Genomic DNA, 18660 nt, shown 5'->3' with positions numbered 1-18660 from the left:
ACCAGCAGTAGCAGCCACAAACATACAACCACAATTAAATAGAATAAGTGAATATTGTCAAAAATATAGAATCAAAATAAACACAACTAATAGTATTCACTGAGTTAACTAAACGTAAAAAAGCACAACCACAGATCTATATGAATGGAGAACTACTCCAGACTGCTACATCTGCAAAATTTTTAGGACTTACGTTTGACTTAAAACTAATGTGGGTAAACCACATAAATAATGTTAGAACAAAAATTTGGCGAAGAACAAACTATGCTAGAAGTCTAACTGGAAAAAAAACAGTGGAGCTACGGCAGACAACATCATAGAAATATATAAAACATACATTAGACCCGTCATTGACTGTACAGTCCCTACATAGATAAACGTAAGCAAAAAACTACTAAACTACTTCAAACAAAACTATAAACAATACAAAATACACTACTCACAACGGCTTATAAAGTACCCTGAACAATCCTCATCATGTAAACAGTACCTGTCAAGTTCGCTTACTAATTCATTTTTTCTCCAATTTTTGTCAAAATAATTTATTGTACTATGTAGGAGTCAATCTGCTACTGTTTACATGATGAGGATAGGCCTAAGCACCTCTCCCCAGTGAATGTATATTTTCTAAATAAATATAAGGCCACCTATAAACTAGACTCCACTTTAGTTTAGGGATTCATTACTAAACATTGAGAGGGTTTTTTATGTAAACGTTTTATAGTTAATGCCTAACTAATGAAAGTGCAAATAATCTATGGAACTATAAGAGAAATGATTTATTTGCACCAAATGTATGTGTAGATTGTGCATTGACATTGCCCTGAAAGGGGTCTGAGTAAGTGCGGATTACTCTAGCCCTCGTGTACCATATATAAATACACTTGACAGTAGTAAAACCAAAATTTCAAGGAAGGAGGAAGAGGTTAACAAAACCTGACCCTCTTGGGTAGATAAACATCAATACCCAAATACCTATACAAGAGAGAGAGAGAGAACGAGCATTGATAGAAAACAATGTACATTAGTTGAAACACTGACTTACGCATGAATTGAACATGTAAAATATGCGACCTTAAATAATCAATATTGAGACACCCGTATTAAATGATGTATGACCATTTAATAATTATATAATATCTCAGTTAATTCTCTTCTTTATATTTATTCAAAAGTTTCTAAGAATGTTGATTTTCAGTGTGCTCTAAAGAGTATTATGGTTGTGTGTAGAGTAAATTCTAATACAGATCATTTTAAAAGAAAAAATACAATTTCCATAATTTGTCCGTAATTCTTATGATGGCGCTGCGTACTCGGGCTGTGGTGATAAAGGTAAAAGAATATACTACAGTCAGCCATTCGTTTTGTAATGTTAAAGAAAGATGTTGTAGTTATAAACTTGTATCTTTTTTTAAAAATACTTAAATATAAAATACGTTATATGACTTTTATTATCCGTGTTATTAATTAAAAAGTATACTGCATTTTTCTCAATATTTGTTTGTTTTTAAAGTAGTAATTGCATTAAATTTGAAAGCGTGAAAGTAAAAGAAACTGTAGACTCGCGAAATGGGAAATAAGTCTTCTCTAATTCTTAAACCTGAAGAATTGGAAGAAATCAAGCAGGAAACAGGATGTAAGTTTATAACTTAAAATTTTATTAATTATAATGAAGCACATTTATATCAAAAGCTATAACTTATTTCTTGAAAAATATGCATTTTTGTCACATCTTTAATTATTGTAAACTTAAACATTATAAAATTTGCCAAGAAATGAACGTCAGAAGTGGGCAATTGTTTTGAGAAACGTACTAGTGATAGTCGTATTAGTGCTTGAAATACACTGGGAGCTACAGCCATAAAACATTAGTACAGTAATATTAGCAGGAGTTGCGTTAAAAAGGCGCAGTGAAACGTATCTTTCAACCACTATGAAATTAAAACAGGTGACACCCGTATTATTATTGCCAGTATTGGCGAATTTCTAAAATCTTATTGTGTCTTTACGTTTATTGATATTATTATTTTCACATGAACAGTGTTGATGGCTTTTGTTTATAACACTCAAATTCGTATCTTATTACACATAATGGACGCAATAATACAGATAGCCTGTTGTCTAGTTATGTGCTAAATGAAACAAAACCCCTTCATGAAATTATATTGAAAAGTAACCCTAAATAAAAGACATTAAGAATAATAACTGAACTTGCTTCTTCTGTTCAAAGTTTATAGATTTTCTGATAAATATTGCTTCCAATGCATGGGAAAGAACTTTTATTTTATTAGCAAGTCTTGCATTATTTTATGCTAAGTTTAAATTAATTTTCGTAAATAAGTTTGTATTAGATTTACCAGTTTCAGAAATATGAAAGTAAAATGGCATAGAGACTTCATACACCATTAGCTTATTTATAGGATGGTGATGACACAATTTCATAAAATTATTTATTATTTAGATATCTTAAAAAAACATCAATAGATATTGTAGTTTAGAGATGGCTTGAATTGAGTAACAAAAAAAATATTATGATGTACAATTTCCATTTTACAGATACTGTTTCAGGAGTTAGATATTTTCACTGTCTAAACAAGTTCCTCTGCTAAAGTATATAAAAAATGATACAAGATATTTTTATGTTTCAATGATACTAAAAGATAACATTAATCTGCTAACGGTAAATGAAACTTCACTAAAGAGGAATAGATCTTAACTAAGGTGTCATGAAACATTTTTTTACAATATTTTACTAATGAATGAGAGGAAAATGACAGATCTTATGAGTATGTTTAATAATGAGGGCAAAAACTAGCTTTGTTGTTAATAAAAAGATTATTTTGAAAACAATTGTTTTAAGACTTTTTGAGAATTTAACAACTTGCCTTTATGAAATTTGTTGTGAAACACTAGAGAAACTATGGAAGGAAGTAGTTGTAGCTTCTACAATTATACTTCAAGAGTGGAAATTTTGAATATTGTTAATACTATTTCTATTTAAAAAGATATTTGGCTATAAATGATAGACCCATGGGAAGATCATTTATATTGTTGAAAAATAAAATGGTTTGTTATTCTTGAAGAAATGTGAAGCACATGCTTGAATATTTAATAGCTGTAAAAAAGAATTTAGAAATTAAAAATAGCTTGGATTTCTACTTGTTTTGTTGAGAAAGTAGAGGAAACTTTGTTTGTATAATGAAGGGTCCCAAGAAACTGTCTGTTTGCAAGGTTAAATACCAAATTTGTAAATAGTATCTTGAATCTAAAGGGTAATAAACAACTTGGTAGTTTAGGGCAAGATTTGTCTCCCATAGTTATTTCTTTGTCACAAATATAAACTTGTGAAATAACCTGTCTGATTATAAATTGAATATCTGTGTTACCATGATTTTTTTTTTTTTTAAATTAAGATTTATAGGAGTGAACTTGATGAAACGTGCAGTAGTTTTGGTGGTTGGGTCGAACTACCTTTTACCCATGTTTTCTTACTCGTTCACTCTGTTATACAAGATGTATTTTATAAGAAACTTGAACAATGATTAGCAAAAGGTTAAATCTAATATACATGGCTAAAAACCATGACTTATCATGAAAGTGTGATTTTTATAACAGAACGATTCTGATGATCTTCATAAAACCATTGCACAATTCATAAAACTGTAATTTGGACATTCCAATGTTTTTATTTAAAATGGTTTCACAATAAAGTTTCACTTCTTTATCAACCTGGCTTTGTTTCTGGAAATAGTTTATCATTTGTTATATCTAAATCTTTGGGATATCTTGTACAAAGAACGACGAATAAAATATTACAGTACCGTTACTAGTAATTTCTGTTCAGAACAAGCTATCCGCAAAAACCATCACCAAAATGTGGCGTATAATGATGGCAATTTATTTTGCCAGCCTGAGTATACAGTGCCACTAAAACTTGTAACAGTTATAACGTGTTGATTCATCGGATTGAGTTTTGAAGGTTCTTGTTGAACGTATATGTGTGAAGTTAACGTAATTAGTCACGATCTAATTATTATAGTTAAGTCACTAAAACTTCAGAAGTAATAATAATGGAAAGACAAACTACGAAACTTTTAGTAATTGTTTGTCTATCATTGATGTCCTTTCCTCGTGGATCTGTATGTTTACAGACTAGCAACGTTAAAATCCAAGGCTCGATTCTTCGAGTACTGATAGTCCATGTTGCTTTGTGCTAAGACAGACCGTATCTTTCGTTGATATAAATTTAATAAATGGAAGTTTCTAACGTGACACTCGCTGTAACTATCTCTTTATATCTGAAATTGTCACTGTCTGTTTACGAATATTAATAAACCAAATTACAAATATATTAAAGAGTGGTTTACCTTGAACTGAAATCAAAAGTAGTATAGCAGAGTACGAGGTAATTTGGTCGCATGATTGAAGGGGAAAAAAAATCAGCCTGTATATCCAACAAACTGTGCACCTGCTCAACTTCAACTGTTGAGACAGTGGACCACTTTTACGGTACTTGAGTTCCTAAGTAAATTGTCTGAATACTTAAATTTAGACTTTTATTGGGTAAAAAATACATAGTTATCGTTAATTGTTTGTTACATCTGTGTGTGCAATAAAACTGTTATAAGATTTCACTTATACGTTAGTGAAACTGCTGTTAAAAAAAAAAAAAGCACTTGGGACAACCAATCGTGAAACAATTTATAAACAGTAAAATTCTCCATTTTACGATGAACGCCCGAATACTAAATGGGATATTTACGATGTAATAGGATTTTTTGTGGCATTTAACTTGTTTGAATATGTGTAAGCTCCCAATGCTTTTTAAATGTTTGCTTTGTTTTTATTTCAAGTGGTACGCACAAAAAAAAAAACAACAACAAAACAAAAACTTATAATAAACCTCAAGAGTAGGTTTAGTGTCTTAGCGGTCTACTGAAGGGTTATAACCCTAAAAACTTTTCAATACCCGTAATGGGCAGAGTATAGGTAGCTCAGTGCAGCTATATGCTTAAAAACAAAGCAAATAGGTTAACGATTATTTTTTCTATCTCCAAACATGTACTATATGTACTATCGGGAAATAACTTTTATTGTTTTAATTTTGAATGAGTTTTTTATTTCCTAATTTATTTCAGTAATGTTTGCTGCTGGTAACCGGTTGTAAATAAGAGAAAATAATCAACAGTTGGATTTCTCGTTGGGTAATGTTTGCAACAGTGTCGTTATGACAACGGCGATTTTAATCGTTTCGTAAAAACATTGTAATTTTTCATTATCATGCTCTTAAAATTTTTAAATAAATATTTGCTCGGCGTTTTAACAAGATTCATTGTTTTTACTTCATTTATACAAATTCGTTGTCATCATTTATAAATATTAGAATTAGTGTTCTATCTTCCCATCGCCTCTGTTTGCGTATTGTTCAAACTGTAATGGACTGTTCAATTGTACCTGACCTTATGAAATTTAGTTTTCAGGGACCTATCTTCCCCAACAAAACTTTTCCGAGGCCTCAAAGCCCTTAAATCCAGCTCTGACAAGTTTGTCATCGCTTCAGTTAATCGGTTTCGGTCTTGACCTTTGCAGTTTTGACCTCTTCCCCCACCCTTTCATATGAATGTTTATTAATGCTCGCAATATTTCAATTCTGTTTATTATATTTACATTAGAACCGGAATTTTTTTTTTTTTTTTTGCGATACTTCATCGTTGTAAATTAAACAACCTAAAACAGAGCGCTTCGTCATCTTTTTTTTCTAAAAAAAACTGATTAATAGGTTTAGAAGAAAATCTTTCGTAATGACGAGAAACCCACTTGAAGTAAAAATGTATCTCGGGACGGCTGCTACGAGTATTAACACTTTTACTAATAAAGTAGAGAATAACGTTTTGACCTTCTTGGGTCATCTTCAGATAAAAGAAAAAAATATTTACAGCCGGTTTCATAATGTTTTGTAAAATTCTCGCAAAATCGATGGCATTCTGTGCTAGCCGTCCATAATTTACAAGTAGTAATCTGAGGAGGAAGGCAGCTAGTCTATACTATCCACCGTCAACTCTTGGGAATTGACCGTCACTTTTATAATACACATCCCAAAGTGTGGAGCGCGGTTTTCTTGTTTGCTTTGGCGATAAAGGGACGCAATCTTATAATTTCGAATCTACAGTCCGGCGGTTTCGCAATATCCAGCCGGATTTTAATCTCTGAACACGCTTTTATGGTTTTAATAAAAACAAAATGTGTTTTATATACGTTGACCTAATTCTGTTGAGTAACACGTTTGTTTGAACAATTTCCAGTAAATGGAAGCTGTTGCTAACGTGATAAATAACATTTAGAAGCTTTCACAATATATATGTGTAGTTTTGTGTATGATTGCACCTACAATTGGTGTGACAAGGCATTTTCAGACTGTTGGACATGTATTTAAACTAAGCAAGTGATATTCTCGAATAATTCTTACAGAAGCGTTTTGAAATTTGAGTTTTAAACTGAATTTTCTTTAAAAAATATGCTTATTTACCGTACACGGTTGCGTTTGGCGAACTTTAATGCAGTATCTTAAGATTAACCCGAAAATTACCTGTGGCCCGTCTCTTAAAGTACAAGTTTTTCTAAATTATTCATCAAATTCCACATGCGTCCTTGACTTTTTCAAAATGAAGTAGGTGCAGAAATATCTTTGCAACTTTCCTGACATCTGACAAAGCAGTGTTTTAAACGATAATTTTACTTATTGTAACTAATACGACTATACAACGTTGTTGATATTTGAGGCTGTTTGTTTAGTCAAATAAGTTGTACTGAACGTATGGTACTTCAGATTTGGTTATTTATAATTTTCGTTAAATCATAAAATAATGGTTTTCAGTCGGAGAGTGGGTCAAGATAAAATATTTGGGAATCTGAAGTAGATTATTAGTTGCTGTAACTCGACAATGTTGGTAATGCATTAATGTAACTGACAATCAAATTTAAGTACAGCTTGTAGTTCGAAATAAGAAAATGAGATACAATTAAAAACTTTATTCAACTATGGCACAGCTAACCCACTTTCGGCTAATAACGAGTTCAACTTAAAAGGTTGAGAAATTTCGCTTATATCAGGTTATGACACATCGTAGCGAACGTAGTTGGCTTTTTCACACCCTTTGTATTCATAACCTACATTTGGGTCTATTGTTAAAACGAGCTTTACTTTTATAAACTTAAAGGGAGTATCTTATTGAGTTGAATCTAATTTAAAATGAAATATGTACGCGCGTTCATACAAGATGGAGAACAAAAGCTGCCATGTTAATTTCGAACCTTTTAACAGTATTTCTTGTAACTAGTGGACTTCTGATCACTTAGGGTTCTGTAGTTGTAATTTATCAAGTTTTGATAGAACTAGACGTTAGCAAATAATAAAATCATTAGTATTTTCATGTGATTACAACTTGTGTAAAGTGAATGATATTTTAAGAATTAGTTTCAATACTTAATAGATACTTATCTTGTATGATAACGAATTAAGAAAACTTAATTTTTACGTTTCATTTCGGGAAGCTTATTTTGATATTACCTTGTCTTGTTTGCACTATGAAATAAGATTTTAGTTTTTGAGTGCTAAGTCATACGTTATAAATTACTTTGTCGCTCTCAAAATGTATGTGCAATTGGTTTCGAAATTTTAAATTTGGTAAAATCAATGTACTTTGAAGTTTGTAGTTTAAAATTAACTGCCCTTTAAATTCTGCACATTATTATTCAAGAGTAAGTCTTTCCTGGAGGTGGATCCGTTTATGTTTGTTTGGAGTTTAAATAATTAATGAAAAGTAGGAACTAACAGGTAATAATGAAACAAATATATAAATAATAAATCTTACAAAGTAACTACCCTATGATAACCTGCTGTCCTTTGTAATACGTGTTATTTAAAAAAAAAAAACCCAGCTATTATGCTTTCTTACGGATGTGAGGAATGTAAAGATTTTATTTACACTTTCATTTCTACAGTTGGACAAATTTTAGTACGTACAGAGTAGGGTAACTTTTAGAAATTAAGTCGTTTCTATCAGTTTGTGACTTGTAATATGCAATTTTTTGGGATTAATAAGTGCTTTTATACACAGTTACACAGAACCAAATCTCTCGACTATATGGCCGATTTACAAGCTTGGATAAGATGAGCACTGGAACACTTAGGTAAAGTATAGTGTATTTATTATGATGCTAGAAGTAAGAAGAGTATGTTTAACAATGACCCAAATGAGTAGCTTACCAAAATCGGGAATTAATAACGGTTGAGAGATATCATTTTTCAAACTTTTATTATCTTATTTGGGTCTTTAGCTTTATAAACTTAAGAACAATCCAGAAACAAACGACTGGAGTGAACACTAGCTGAGGAACATCGTATCTTATACATTACACATACTGATTTTTTACATTGTTTTGGGCACTGACCGATGCATTAATTTACAAGAAAGTAATGTAAATGCTAACACTAATTATTAATCTGTCTCTGTTAAATCAGTTTACCCAGGTTGTAAAAGTTCGAGTATACATTTGATCCACCAGTCACTGAAAATGTGGTAGACTAAATAATAAAATTGCTATGACAGAATATTTGTTTTAATGGGCAATAGTAATTGTTAAATTGCGGCCGGAATGTAGTAACATCGCAGAAGACTTGAGGAGACAAAACAATTCATTTTAGACGTTAATTGTATTCATATTCAATTCCCCTCTCAACACAACCTTTCTCCTCTATTCCACTTCCGTGGCAGAATCTGTATCATTATCATTGTTCATTTTGCAGGTACACCTCCTGAGTAGGTATTAAACATGTTTGCTTTTACAATATTGACGAGGTGTCCATGGTCATTGGTTCAGTTGTCTGCATCAACCAAGTTTAGTGATGCATCTTATGACACAGATGAACTTGATGGTTCAACAATATTCGTCCTCTAGGTTCTTCTCCCCTGGGCAGTTGGAGAAAGAATAAAGATAGGTCTGTGTTTAACAGTATCATGTAAAATCTCAATAAAACCTGTACACTTCCTAACTGACTTTCGTTTTACTGAAATAGTCAATCTGCCATTGTAATCAGTGCCAAGTGACTTTTCTTATCTTGAATTTCATTGGCTAATTGATGAAACTTAATGTTCATTTCTTTGTATAAAGAAAAAGCATGTACTACAGTCTCAAGGGGACAAGATGAGTAAATGCTCATCAATAATTAGCTTATAATAAGGTAACCAAGAAAATTACACTCAACTTATTCTATCAAAGTTATGGTAGACCATGACAATAACTGACAAGAGAGGACTGATAGATGTGTAAAATTATTAAATCTTGTTTACTTCAGATAACCAGGAATATAAAAAGATTAAAACCATGTAAAATGCCACAAACCCGACTGACACTTAACGGAAGTATGATGATAAATTTACATAGTGTATCACTTGAAGGATATAGTTTTAGTGAGTCACATGTGCTGTAGAGAATGCCTTCTGAGGCTTTGCTCTGTACTAATGAAATGGAGTACTGACATTACTAACATCTTAAGTATACCTACATACTTTTAGATTTAAACCATTTGGTTATACAAATCTTAAATTGACAAACATCAATTCAAAGGGAAGAAAACTAATATAACTGAATAATAATAGTGTATTTTTAAACATGATTATAGGCTTGGTTAGTAACCTTAAAAAATAAAAGAAATACTTTTAATTGGCCTTATATTTCAAATAAACGTGTTTTGGTGTTTTTAAACTCTGTTCAGTATAACTGATCTATGAATTATAAACATGCCAAAAACTACATGTTCAGGCATACTGCAAGCTGATAAAAACTTAATTTTAACGTTAAATCCATTAACTCGTGTATTTTACCAGCTAGCATATGTTTAAACCACATGAACTGTTGCATAAAATTAATAATGTAGTTTTCACAAAACTGTTTTCAATAAGCACTTAAACACCAATTCATGCAAGATAAACAAATATTAAGCTAATACCTTCCATTACATTGAGACACCCATTTTAAGAATATTGCACAATAGATATCTAGGTTTATTTCTACAGCACAAATCTTATTACATTTAATTAAAATAAACCAAATTATCATGAATCCATTTCAGTCGAGAAGACTTCCTCAGGATCCCAGAGTTGGCTATAAACCCTCTGGGCGATCGTATTGTCCATGCCTTCTTCACTGAGTCCCCAGATGGCACAATCAACTTTCGACAGTTTGTACGAGTTTTATCCAGGTTCCGAAGGATAAAGGAGAATGAAAAAGACAAATTAAATAGTCGGGAAGAGAAATTGAGATGTGAGAATTTTATTTTTATAGAACCTTCATAATTTTGTGCTTAAATTTGACATTTAAAAGTACACACAAGCTAGTTGAACTTGGTTTTTTCAGGTTTGAGGTTGTATATTTTTCAGCAATTTAATAGTGGAGTATAGTGAACATAGTTACATCTGTTGATTCAGAGGTTTGCCTCTCATAATGCTAGAATTAATTTCATTTGGATAATACATACAGTTTTGCAAAATACCCAGTTGCTTGGTAGCTATTAGGTATATTTTTTGCACTTTTTATTATTTTGGAAACTATATTATCATTAGAAACTTTGCTTTTAAATTAAAGGCCTCATACTATCCATTGGATATGTTTATATATAGTTAAATTGCTTGCATACTGTGAAAATGTGTACAACTTAAAAAAAACTAGTGACTCTTTCTCTTGTCTTTTAATCTTACCATACACTAGGGTATTTGACTTAGTAAGGGTTGTGGGTTTGAATCTCTATTGAGTGTTTTCACCCTGTCAGCCATGGGAACATAATGGGGCCGTCAATAACCACTATTCACGGTATAAGAGCAGACCAAGAGGGGGTAGTGATGACTCCCTTCCTTCCCTCTACTCTATCACTGCTAAATGAAGGAGAGCTAGGGTAGAAAGATGTACACAAAATTCAAACCAATCATTTGTTATTAATGAAAGAACAAAAAACTATGGCAGATAACTAACTTCATTAGCACCAATATAATGTGAAATTAAGAAATTGCATGTACTGACTATCTGTGTGTTTGGCATGTCCAGTTGCTTTCAGGATGTATGACCTAGACGATGATGATAAAATATCCAGAGATGAACTCCTTGCTGTGCTTCATATGTTGGTTGGAGTAAACATATCTGAAGAGCAGGTGGGTTGAGAACAGCTTTATATGGGTAAATGAAACTTAACCTAACATCATAACTTTCTCGAAGCCCCATGTTTTGAAGGTAAATATCAGCATAAACACTTTCACGTTGCTAAATTCTAAAGGTGGAACAGAAAAGTTAAAGAATCGAAACAATTGAAAGCCCCAATAAAATTAAATGACACTTAACTTCTAATACATTATGGGAGAGTCCTTTATAATTGACATTCTATTAAATATAGGAATGTGACTATTTAACCATCAGTTGTTTCATTATGTTAGATAATGCTACTGATCATGTAATTATCAGCTAGGTGGGTAAAGGAGTACTGTTGTTGGGAAGGGAAATACATTGTAGATATTTTGTTTATAATAAATGGTTTTATATTTCCTTGATAGAGTAGTTTCAAACAATTTAAAACTAAATTTCTGCTCAATAATTTGATAACTTATCAGAACATGAACTCCCAACTTACCTTTAACTATTTCTGTGAAAGTGAAATAAAGAATAAAATATTTTAATACTAGAGTATGATTGTTGTAGCAAGAAGTACATTAATGATTAACATGCAAGTATTTTCAGGTATTTGGTAAAATGAACTGTCATGTTACCATTTGGTATATAGAATATAATAAATGAGCATTTTTAACAAATCTAAAATTATCAAATCCTTTGAGCAGCTTTGTACCTAATGGAAACTTTATTTTTTCAGCTGGCAAGTATTGCCGATAGAACAATAATGGAGGCAGATACAGATGGAGACAGGTTGATCTCCTTTGAGGAGTTCTGTGCCACACTGGAGAGAACAGACATAGAAGAGAAAATGAGCATTCGTTTTCTTCATTGAAATATTGTAAAGTATACAAGCAGCAATTCTGTTACAATCCAAACATGTGTAACACAGTAAATACAAAATGTATGCATATATTTTTTTAAAATTAGAAATATAGAATGCACATTTAACAGAGGCATAGTTTGCTCTGAAGATCTGTAACCTGTTCTCTCTCAATTTTTTGTTAGGCTGGGTACTGAGAGTTCAGTGCCACAAGGCTATTTATGCTTTGAATTTACAGATCATGTTTTTCTACTGTGAATTTTAAGGAAGGTTAGTTTTGAATTCTCTCCTTCAAAGGTGTTCTGGGTACAGAAATAGAATGCAAATGTATTTTGGGGAAGTGATATTCATCTAATTAATAAGTATAGCATGTCACATCATTTGTTGAAAACTTACAAAAAACAGACCTTTATTATCTTTCACCATTTTCTTAATGTTTTGTGATAAACTTGGACCATAGTGTGAAGTATGTTTCTTAGTTTCATAAAATGTATATATTGTAGCCTTGTATAGAAGAAACTGATTTATAGTTATACTGTTCGGTTTTGTGTATTTGAACAAATATTTACTAGTGTTGAAAAATAATGAATTGTCTGGAACCTGAACCACTTCTACATCCCCTACTACCCTCACAATATTTATGCAGGAGTAATTTTTATAAATATTCCATATATTAATTAATTACATTTATGGATAGTTACTCAAGAGAGCTTATGAATAAAAGTTTATATATAAGAAAGGCTGTGGTAGAGAATTGTTAGTCCAGATTTATGTATACTTGTTCCAGTTGGTGTAGCAGGTGTACCTCAGCTTAGGCACACAATAAAGAATTATAATATTAGAATTGTTTTAGTCCTTGATTATAGGAGCATCAACTGTAGGTAAAAAAACTTGATTTGTCATCTAGTTAGACACCTACAGTTGGGGATAGAAACCTTTATCATAGTGCTTATACCATATACATTTGCCAAGCAAGAACATTTATCAACCAAAAGCATACTGGTTTCATATAAATACATTTTGTAAAAGTTAAGCAGAACTTGATACTGCAAGCTTTTTGAGATGATCCATGAAAACTTGAAGACTGACATCATCTGTAAGGACTGGAGCACCACTCTCCTACAAAAAATAAATTACTCTCTACACAAAGAAATCTTAACCTTTTTCTATTGCAAGGAAAAGATTGAAGTATTATAGAATAAATGTTTCAACTTACAAATATAGTTTAAGGAACTATATCGACTAAACACATGCACCCACCACCAATATAGAAAAAATATAAAAAGATATACCGTTTGATACGAAGTCTTTGATGGGCAAGTGGCATGAAAAATAGGAAAAAATTAGAACCATCAATACAGCTCTTAAAAAATTCACATTCTAAACAGTACAAAATTGTAGCTGACTTCAACATTACCATGCTCATTTTAATATTGATCCACTCATATTTGTAAAAAGCTTAATTCCAGAGTATGTAAGTACAGATGCAGAGAATTTTAATTACTACTTTCTAAAAATGCTAACTTAAGTAATTCCAAGTAGTGAGGGCTCAGCACAGTTGAACCTAGCATCCTCTTTAATTACAGCTACTTATGATTTATATTTTGTAACTGTTACACACCCTCCATTACATGGAAGAAGTATATTAAGCAATCTCTTATGAAATATCACACATACCCAAAAACTTCCATCTTGGAAACTACTACACAAATCAGTATTATTATAGTTCAAAAATGAGATGTTTTAACCACAGGAATAAGTTTCAAATAGAAAAGCAAAGCACTTTTTGGTGACAACTGTATCTACAAAGCAAGCTTTATTCAATAAAACAAGATTCAATAAAATCTACTCTGGGAGGTAAAGCTGTGATAACTCATTTCTAAACTACAATTTCAATAAAATCCTGTTCCTCCTGGAGGGTTAACATTATTGAATGTCAAGGATGAGTAAATTCTTGTAGAACTTCAACACTACCAGAAAAGACTGCAAACCTGTCTTTGGGTCACAAACCCCCTACCCTTCTACAGAAACTAGTAGTTATATCTGCCCTACAGGCATGCATTTCCACTAATACATAACAATTATGAAACATTTTTGAAATGAACCAGAATTCTGCACAAAACTATAGTTGTCTTTCAAGGGAGTGACACATGCAGTGCTTGAAAGTATAAAAATACTGCAATCCTAAGATAATGGAGTGTAAAAAAATACAGCAGTGCATCCAAGTTACATAGCCATGGTGCAAAATTGCACTGAAAATAAACTTACTAAACATAACATCAGAAACTAGTACTGGTCTGAAGTAAACCTGCCAAAACATCAGTTGGTCTCACAGCCCCAGCAGGTGAGAATATTTTGAAGTACCTTAACTCAAGAGGTATCAATTTCACAGTAATATGTCAATATATATGTATAAAGTTAAACGAGGAAAAACATTTATAATATCAAAAAATTTCACTTCAATACAACAGTTGCATACAATGTCCTAACTAACACTCTTACAATAGAGAAATTCTATAAGCATGCAAACAATTTACATTTAGCTATAGCTAAAAACAAAATGGTACATTTTCATTATGAGAACAGTCCAGTCTGGCTAGCATAGTGTATGCATGTATTAATACCACATCATAAGATGTGTATATATCTGTGGATGCTTAAATGAAATATAAAAAAGGAAATATTTTAAAATGTCTGCAGCCAAATAACAATCTAATAAACTTAAGACTTCAAATCAAATTATATATAAGACAAATTTCAGACATTTACTGGTGGTCCACATTATTGATGGACATAACACAAAATTCACTTACCTGACCCCATCCATACATGTTGTTGTGAGTAATTGAAGGATTCACCTTAGACAGTAAAAATCTTGCCTGAAACATTGTGGAAATTATTAAACAATAAGTTACATTATAACTGATTGGTTAATGCAACATTTAACAAGTTTTGTTAAGTATAAATGAAATAAAGAATTAGGTTACATTTTATGGATGTGTAACACTTTATAAAGTAGAAACAGTTGAAGTTTAGTAATAACTGTTCACAAAAATAACAAAAAACATTTATGGAAATAATACAGAGTACAAAGTTATTTTTACTTGAAAGTGCTTTCCTAACATCATTTAACTTTATTTAAATAGTTAATTAGATGTAAATCTTTGGATAAACAGAAGGGTTCACAACTTTGTGGCACAACGTATGTCATTTCAGTTTTATAAAGTCAACTAACTAAAAGATCACAGAAGTCCAAAGTGACTAAGAAGCTGACAAGACAATTTAGATATAAAAACTAACAGAAATAATAACCATTACAAACAGCAAATAACAGACTGGGGAGGCTTTCACACAGCATTTATTTCACAAGATGTTCTTTACAAAATGAAATCATGCAATACCATCTTATTTAATGTGAAAAAGTGTAATTGACAAGAATAGTAAAGAAATTCTAGACATCTACTATTTAACATTTATTATTCAAAACAAATGTTTATATAATACACTACTTAAAAAAATCAGAAGTGGAATATTCTACAGCTATGAACATGAATACACTAAGTTATTGGTTATAATACTAGTAAACATTAAATTCAACACAGTGGTCAATACATAACATAATACTAGATGTACTTTTGAAGTTCATATATAATGCTGTATTGTAGCATACAGAATGTTAAATTCTTTGTAATTTATGGCATGTTTTACTGACATTGCAACACTTTCTTACTTGACTTTATTTTAGTGTCTACTTAACTCACAGACAACATGCTACTTTATAGTAAGTAGTTAAAACAGGAACCTTCCAGGTGGCCTTCAGCCTCCTTTTGGGGAAATTTACAAATTTCAAGGAATATCTTGAAAAGTTTGTATAGTTAAATATGAAGACTGTGGTTTGGGAAGGTTCTGGAGTTTAGGGTACAATATTTTATAAAGTGTACTGCTCAATGGCTCAAATTTCAATTTCCATCAGGCATATCATACAAAGTGTACACGTAAACTGTTGTGAGGCCACATAAAAGGCACAACAAAACATGATTTTACCAGACTTTTATCCTACTGAACTCAGGTATGAAATCAACAGAAGTAGAAATAAACAACATATTATGTAACTGTGACATTATATTCCTACAGTCTGGAATGGTTCCAACAAGAGTAATTTGGCAGAATGAGTGATACTGTGCAAATTTGTAAAGCTGTCACTAAAACCAAAGTTAGTATTTTAATGAATTTAATGTTCGACTGAAGATAATTAGGTGTACTTGAATGTGTTTATTTATACATGCTAGTCTCTACTGCTATTATATTAAACCAATTATTTGATTGTTAGTGTATGTGTGCATTTTAAATTTTGTTTGTAAAAATGCATGTTTCTACTATACTTTTGAAAGGTAACATATCATGTTACAGTTATGAAAATCTGGTAAGAATTTAAATTCAAAACCAAATTGAAAATTATGCATACTTTGAATGGGTGTTTCATAGTATTCAAAAGCCAATTTGAAATTTATATTAGTTATGTTTTTCAAAGAGATTAAGATCACAGCTAACTTATTGGGTTATTAATAAGTTTTCCAGCTGCAAGTCTTTGAACAGAAATGTTTCTTAATCAAAAATCTACAATCATAAAATTGTAGCAGGTATTTTGTAATTCCAATAATAAAATATTAATTTACATTTTTTTGGGGGGGAGGGGGGAGGTTTAAAGAGGTATAAGTTGTAACAGAAATAGGGTAATGAATTCTTTGACCAGAATAGTAAGCTTATATTTCAGTAATGTACCTGTGAGCCTCCCTGATCACAGTCAATGTAACGAGGCATGGGGAAGCGAGTCTGTAGGATTTCCTGGGCATCATTAACTGGAGCCTGAAGAAGTTGCCTGAAGTTCTCATGCTCAGGTGAGTTTTGATAACCAGCTTTTCTCCACTGCGCTATGGTCTAAACATACAATTAGACCATTAACCTCCTTAAAATGATACACATAGATTAACTGAGAATCATGTGGGGAATTACTTTAAAACTTACAATTCCTTCTTTCTTGGTTAGTAATTCTTTACTTTCTTGGATCTTTGCAAAAAATACTGATGCTGTTAAGAGACAAATACAAATGTGTTGCTTCCCTATACATATTTAACTGTTAATAAAACAAACTTGATAGTTATGTGGTTACAAAATAGTGCACAGCAGCTAGAATGCTACCCAGATATAATCTTTTAATGCTTTAATACCAGGATTCTGTAACTTTTACAAAAGTATTAAAGAACAACTGGCCACATGAAACATACCATAAGAGAGAAATTGAAAGGAACACTCTTAGCATTTTGGTTACTCGTTAGTTTGGCAAGTTGTCAAATGTCAATCCTCTTTGAAGTTACTATGATGTTTTTTTTTTTTTAGTTTGGGGGGGGGGAGATAGGAATATGTTTAAGACTAAAAAAATGCTTTAGCAGAAACTTTTTTTTTCTCCAATTAAAGTGGGAATAAAATTTGTACTAAAAACATTTCATATTTTAATCAAGAATGATTAGTATAAACATTTTTTCTTCTTCACAAGTTTTACTAATAATAATTTTGACCATTATGGCTAAAAATCAGGTCAGCATTAGTTTTTTTTGCACATTTCAAATAAGCAATTTACAAGCTAAAAACAGTATAGAGTTAATGTGTGGAAGATGATTTAACACTTAACCCTTCTGATATGGGTAAAAAGCAATGCCATTTTGTTTAACTCTCATTTCACACAAGAACTGTTTTCAACTATTATCTTACAAATATATGTCAATAAGTTTGACATTAAATTGTTCACTATGTTAAGTTTTAGTATCTATACATTAGTTAATTTCTTAACTTAAAAGTAAATATTAAAAAACACCTAAATATTGATATTTTGTGTGTCATGCGATATGTTGAGAGCAGCATTGGTTCAAGTTGGATGTTTGTGATGTCCAAATACATATTCCATAGGCTCATGAGTTACTGATATTGACAAGCTAGAATATAAGATAAGAACCTTTCATCTTTTCTACTTGTTGAGATATTGCTATATTTACAGACTCAATACAGTGGCCCCACCAACCTATCTATTTTTGGAAATACTTGTGTACACCTACTTCTATGATACATAAATAACCAATTCAAAGGTCATCCTTTCTCAGCCTTTTTGAAGTATTTGAGTGGAAAATTTTTTTTCTTTAATGCTAGATTCCAAGTAGTAACATGATTTTCATGAGCTTAAAATATTTTTCAGACCCAAATAAAGCTTAGTTACTAAGCTTGATAAATCTATCGTGTTGACATAAGTTATAAATTTTATTTATTTTAAAATGTATATACAAAACCTAAACAAAATTTTGTTTCACATCCTCCATGTATAAAATTTGATAAGGCTTAGCCATCCACTACAAGTAGCAAACAAGTATAAAGTTCGTAACTAGAAGGGATAATTGTTTGCTATACTTATTTACTGTTTTATGTTTTAAGGAAGACAAGTTTAAAAACTTATTTGTAAGTAGAAGTAACTTGTATACATATATAATGTATTATAATGAAAATGAGACTTTTACAAAATACTAGTCCAGTAAAACCCAGCCAAAACAGGTCACTTTGTAAGTGCCTCATGTTCT

At 31.2% G+C, this 18660-nt stretch overlaps 2 protein-coding genes across 3 annotated transcripts in view; one reads left to right on the top strand and one right to left on the bottom strand.

Annotated features, from left to right (window-relative positions):
* The first annotated feature begins 1306 nt into the window (after positions 1-1306).
* LOC143225711 (calcineurin B homologous protein 1-like) lies at positions 1307-12881 on the top strand. The gene is made up of 5 exons (XM_076455591.1): positions 1307-1636; positions 8118-8190; positions 10133-10323; positions 11101-11204; positions 11915-12881. Exons 1-5 carry the CDS (start codon positions 1570-1572, stop codon positions 12047-12049), a joined length of 570 nt encoding a protein of 189 aa, XP_076311706.1. The 5' UTR covers positions 1307-1569; the 3' UTR covers positions 12050-12881.
* Positions 12882-12958: 77 nt separating this feature from the next.
* Sec23 (transport protein Sec23) overlaps positions 12959-18660 on the bottom strand; it is a 30592-nt gene continuing 24890 nt past the window's right edge. Inside the window, exons 18-21 of one of the 2 annotated variants that reach the window (XM_076455589.1) lie at positions 16820-16975; positions 14851-14916; positions 13330-13344; positions 12959-13156 (exon numbers count right to left, since the gene is read on the bottom strand). In XM_076455589.1, the coding sequence (XP_076311704.1) occupies positions 13067-13156; positions 13330-13344; positions 14851-14916; positions 16820-16975 (327 nt within the window). In that variant the 3' untranslated portion in view covers positions 12959-13066. The remainder of the gene's footprint in view (positions 13157-13329; positions 13345-14850; positions 14917-16819; positions 16976-18660) is intronic. The other variant, XM_076455590.1, reaches the window with a different exon arrangement.

Source organism: Tachypleus tridentatus, chromosome 9 (genome assembly GCF_004210375.1).
Source record: "Tachypleus tridentatus isolate NWPU-2018 chromosome 9, ASM421037v1, whole genome shotgun sequence".
Taxonomy (NCBI): domain Eukaryota; kingdom Metazoa; phylum Arthropoda; class Merostomata; order Xiphosura; family Limulidae; genus Tachypleus; species Tachypleus tridentatus.
This window is presented reverse-complemented; position numbering and strand designations above follow the sequence as displayed.

Bases quoted from the DNA above. Each gene is read 5' to 3' on its own strand.
- LOC143225711 (XM_076455591.1), top strand. From the start codon at position 1,570: ATGGGAAATAAGTCTTCTCTAATTCTTAAACCTGAAGAATTGGAAGAA. The intron at 8,191-10,132 runs GTAAAGTATAGT...AATCCATTTCAG, and splicing joins ATGAGCACTGGAACACTTAG to TCGAGAAGACTTCCTCAGGA. The intron at 11,205-11,914 runs GTGGGTTGAGAA...TTATTTTTTCAG, and splicing joins TAAACATATCTGAAGAGCAG to CTGGCAAGTATTGCCGATAG.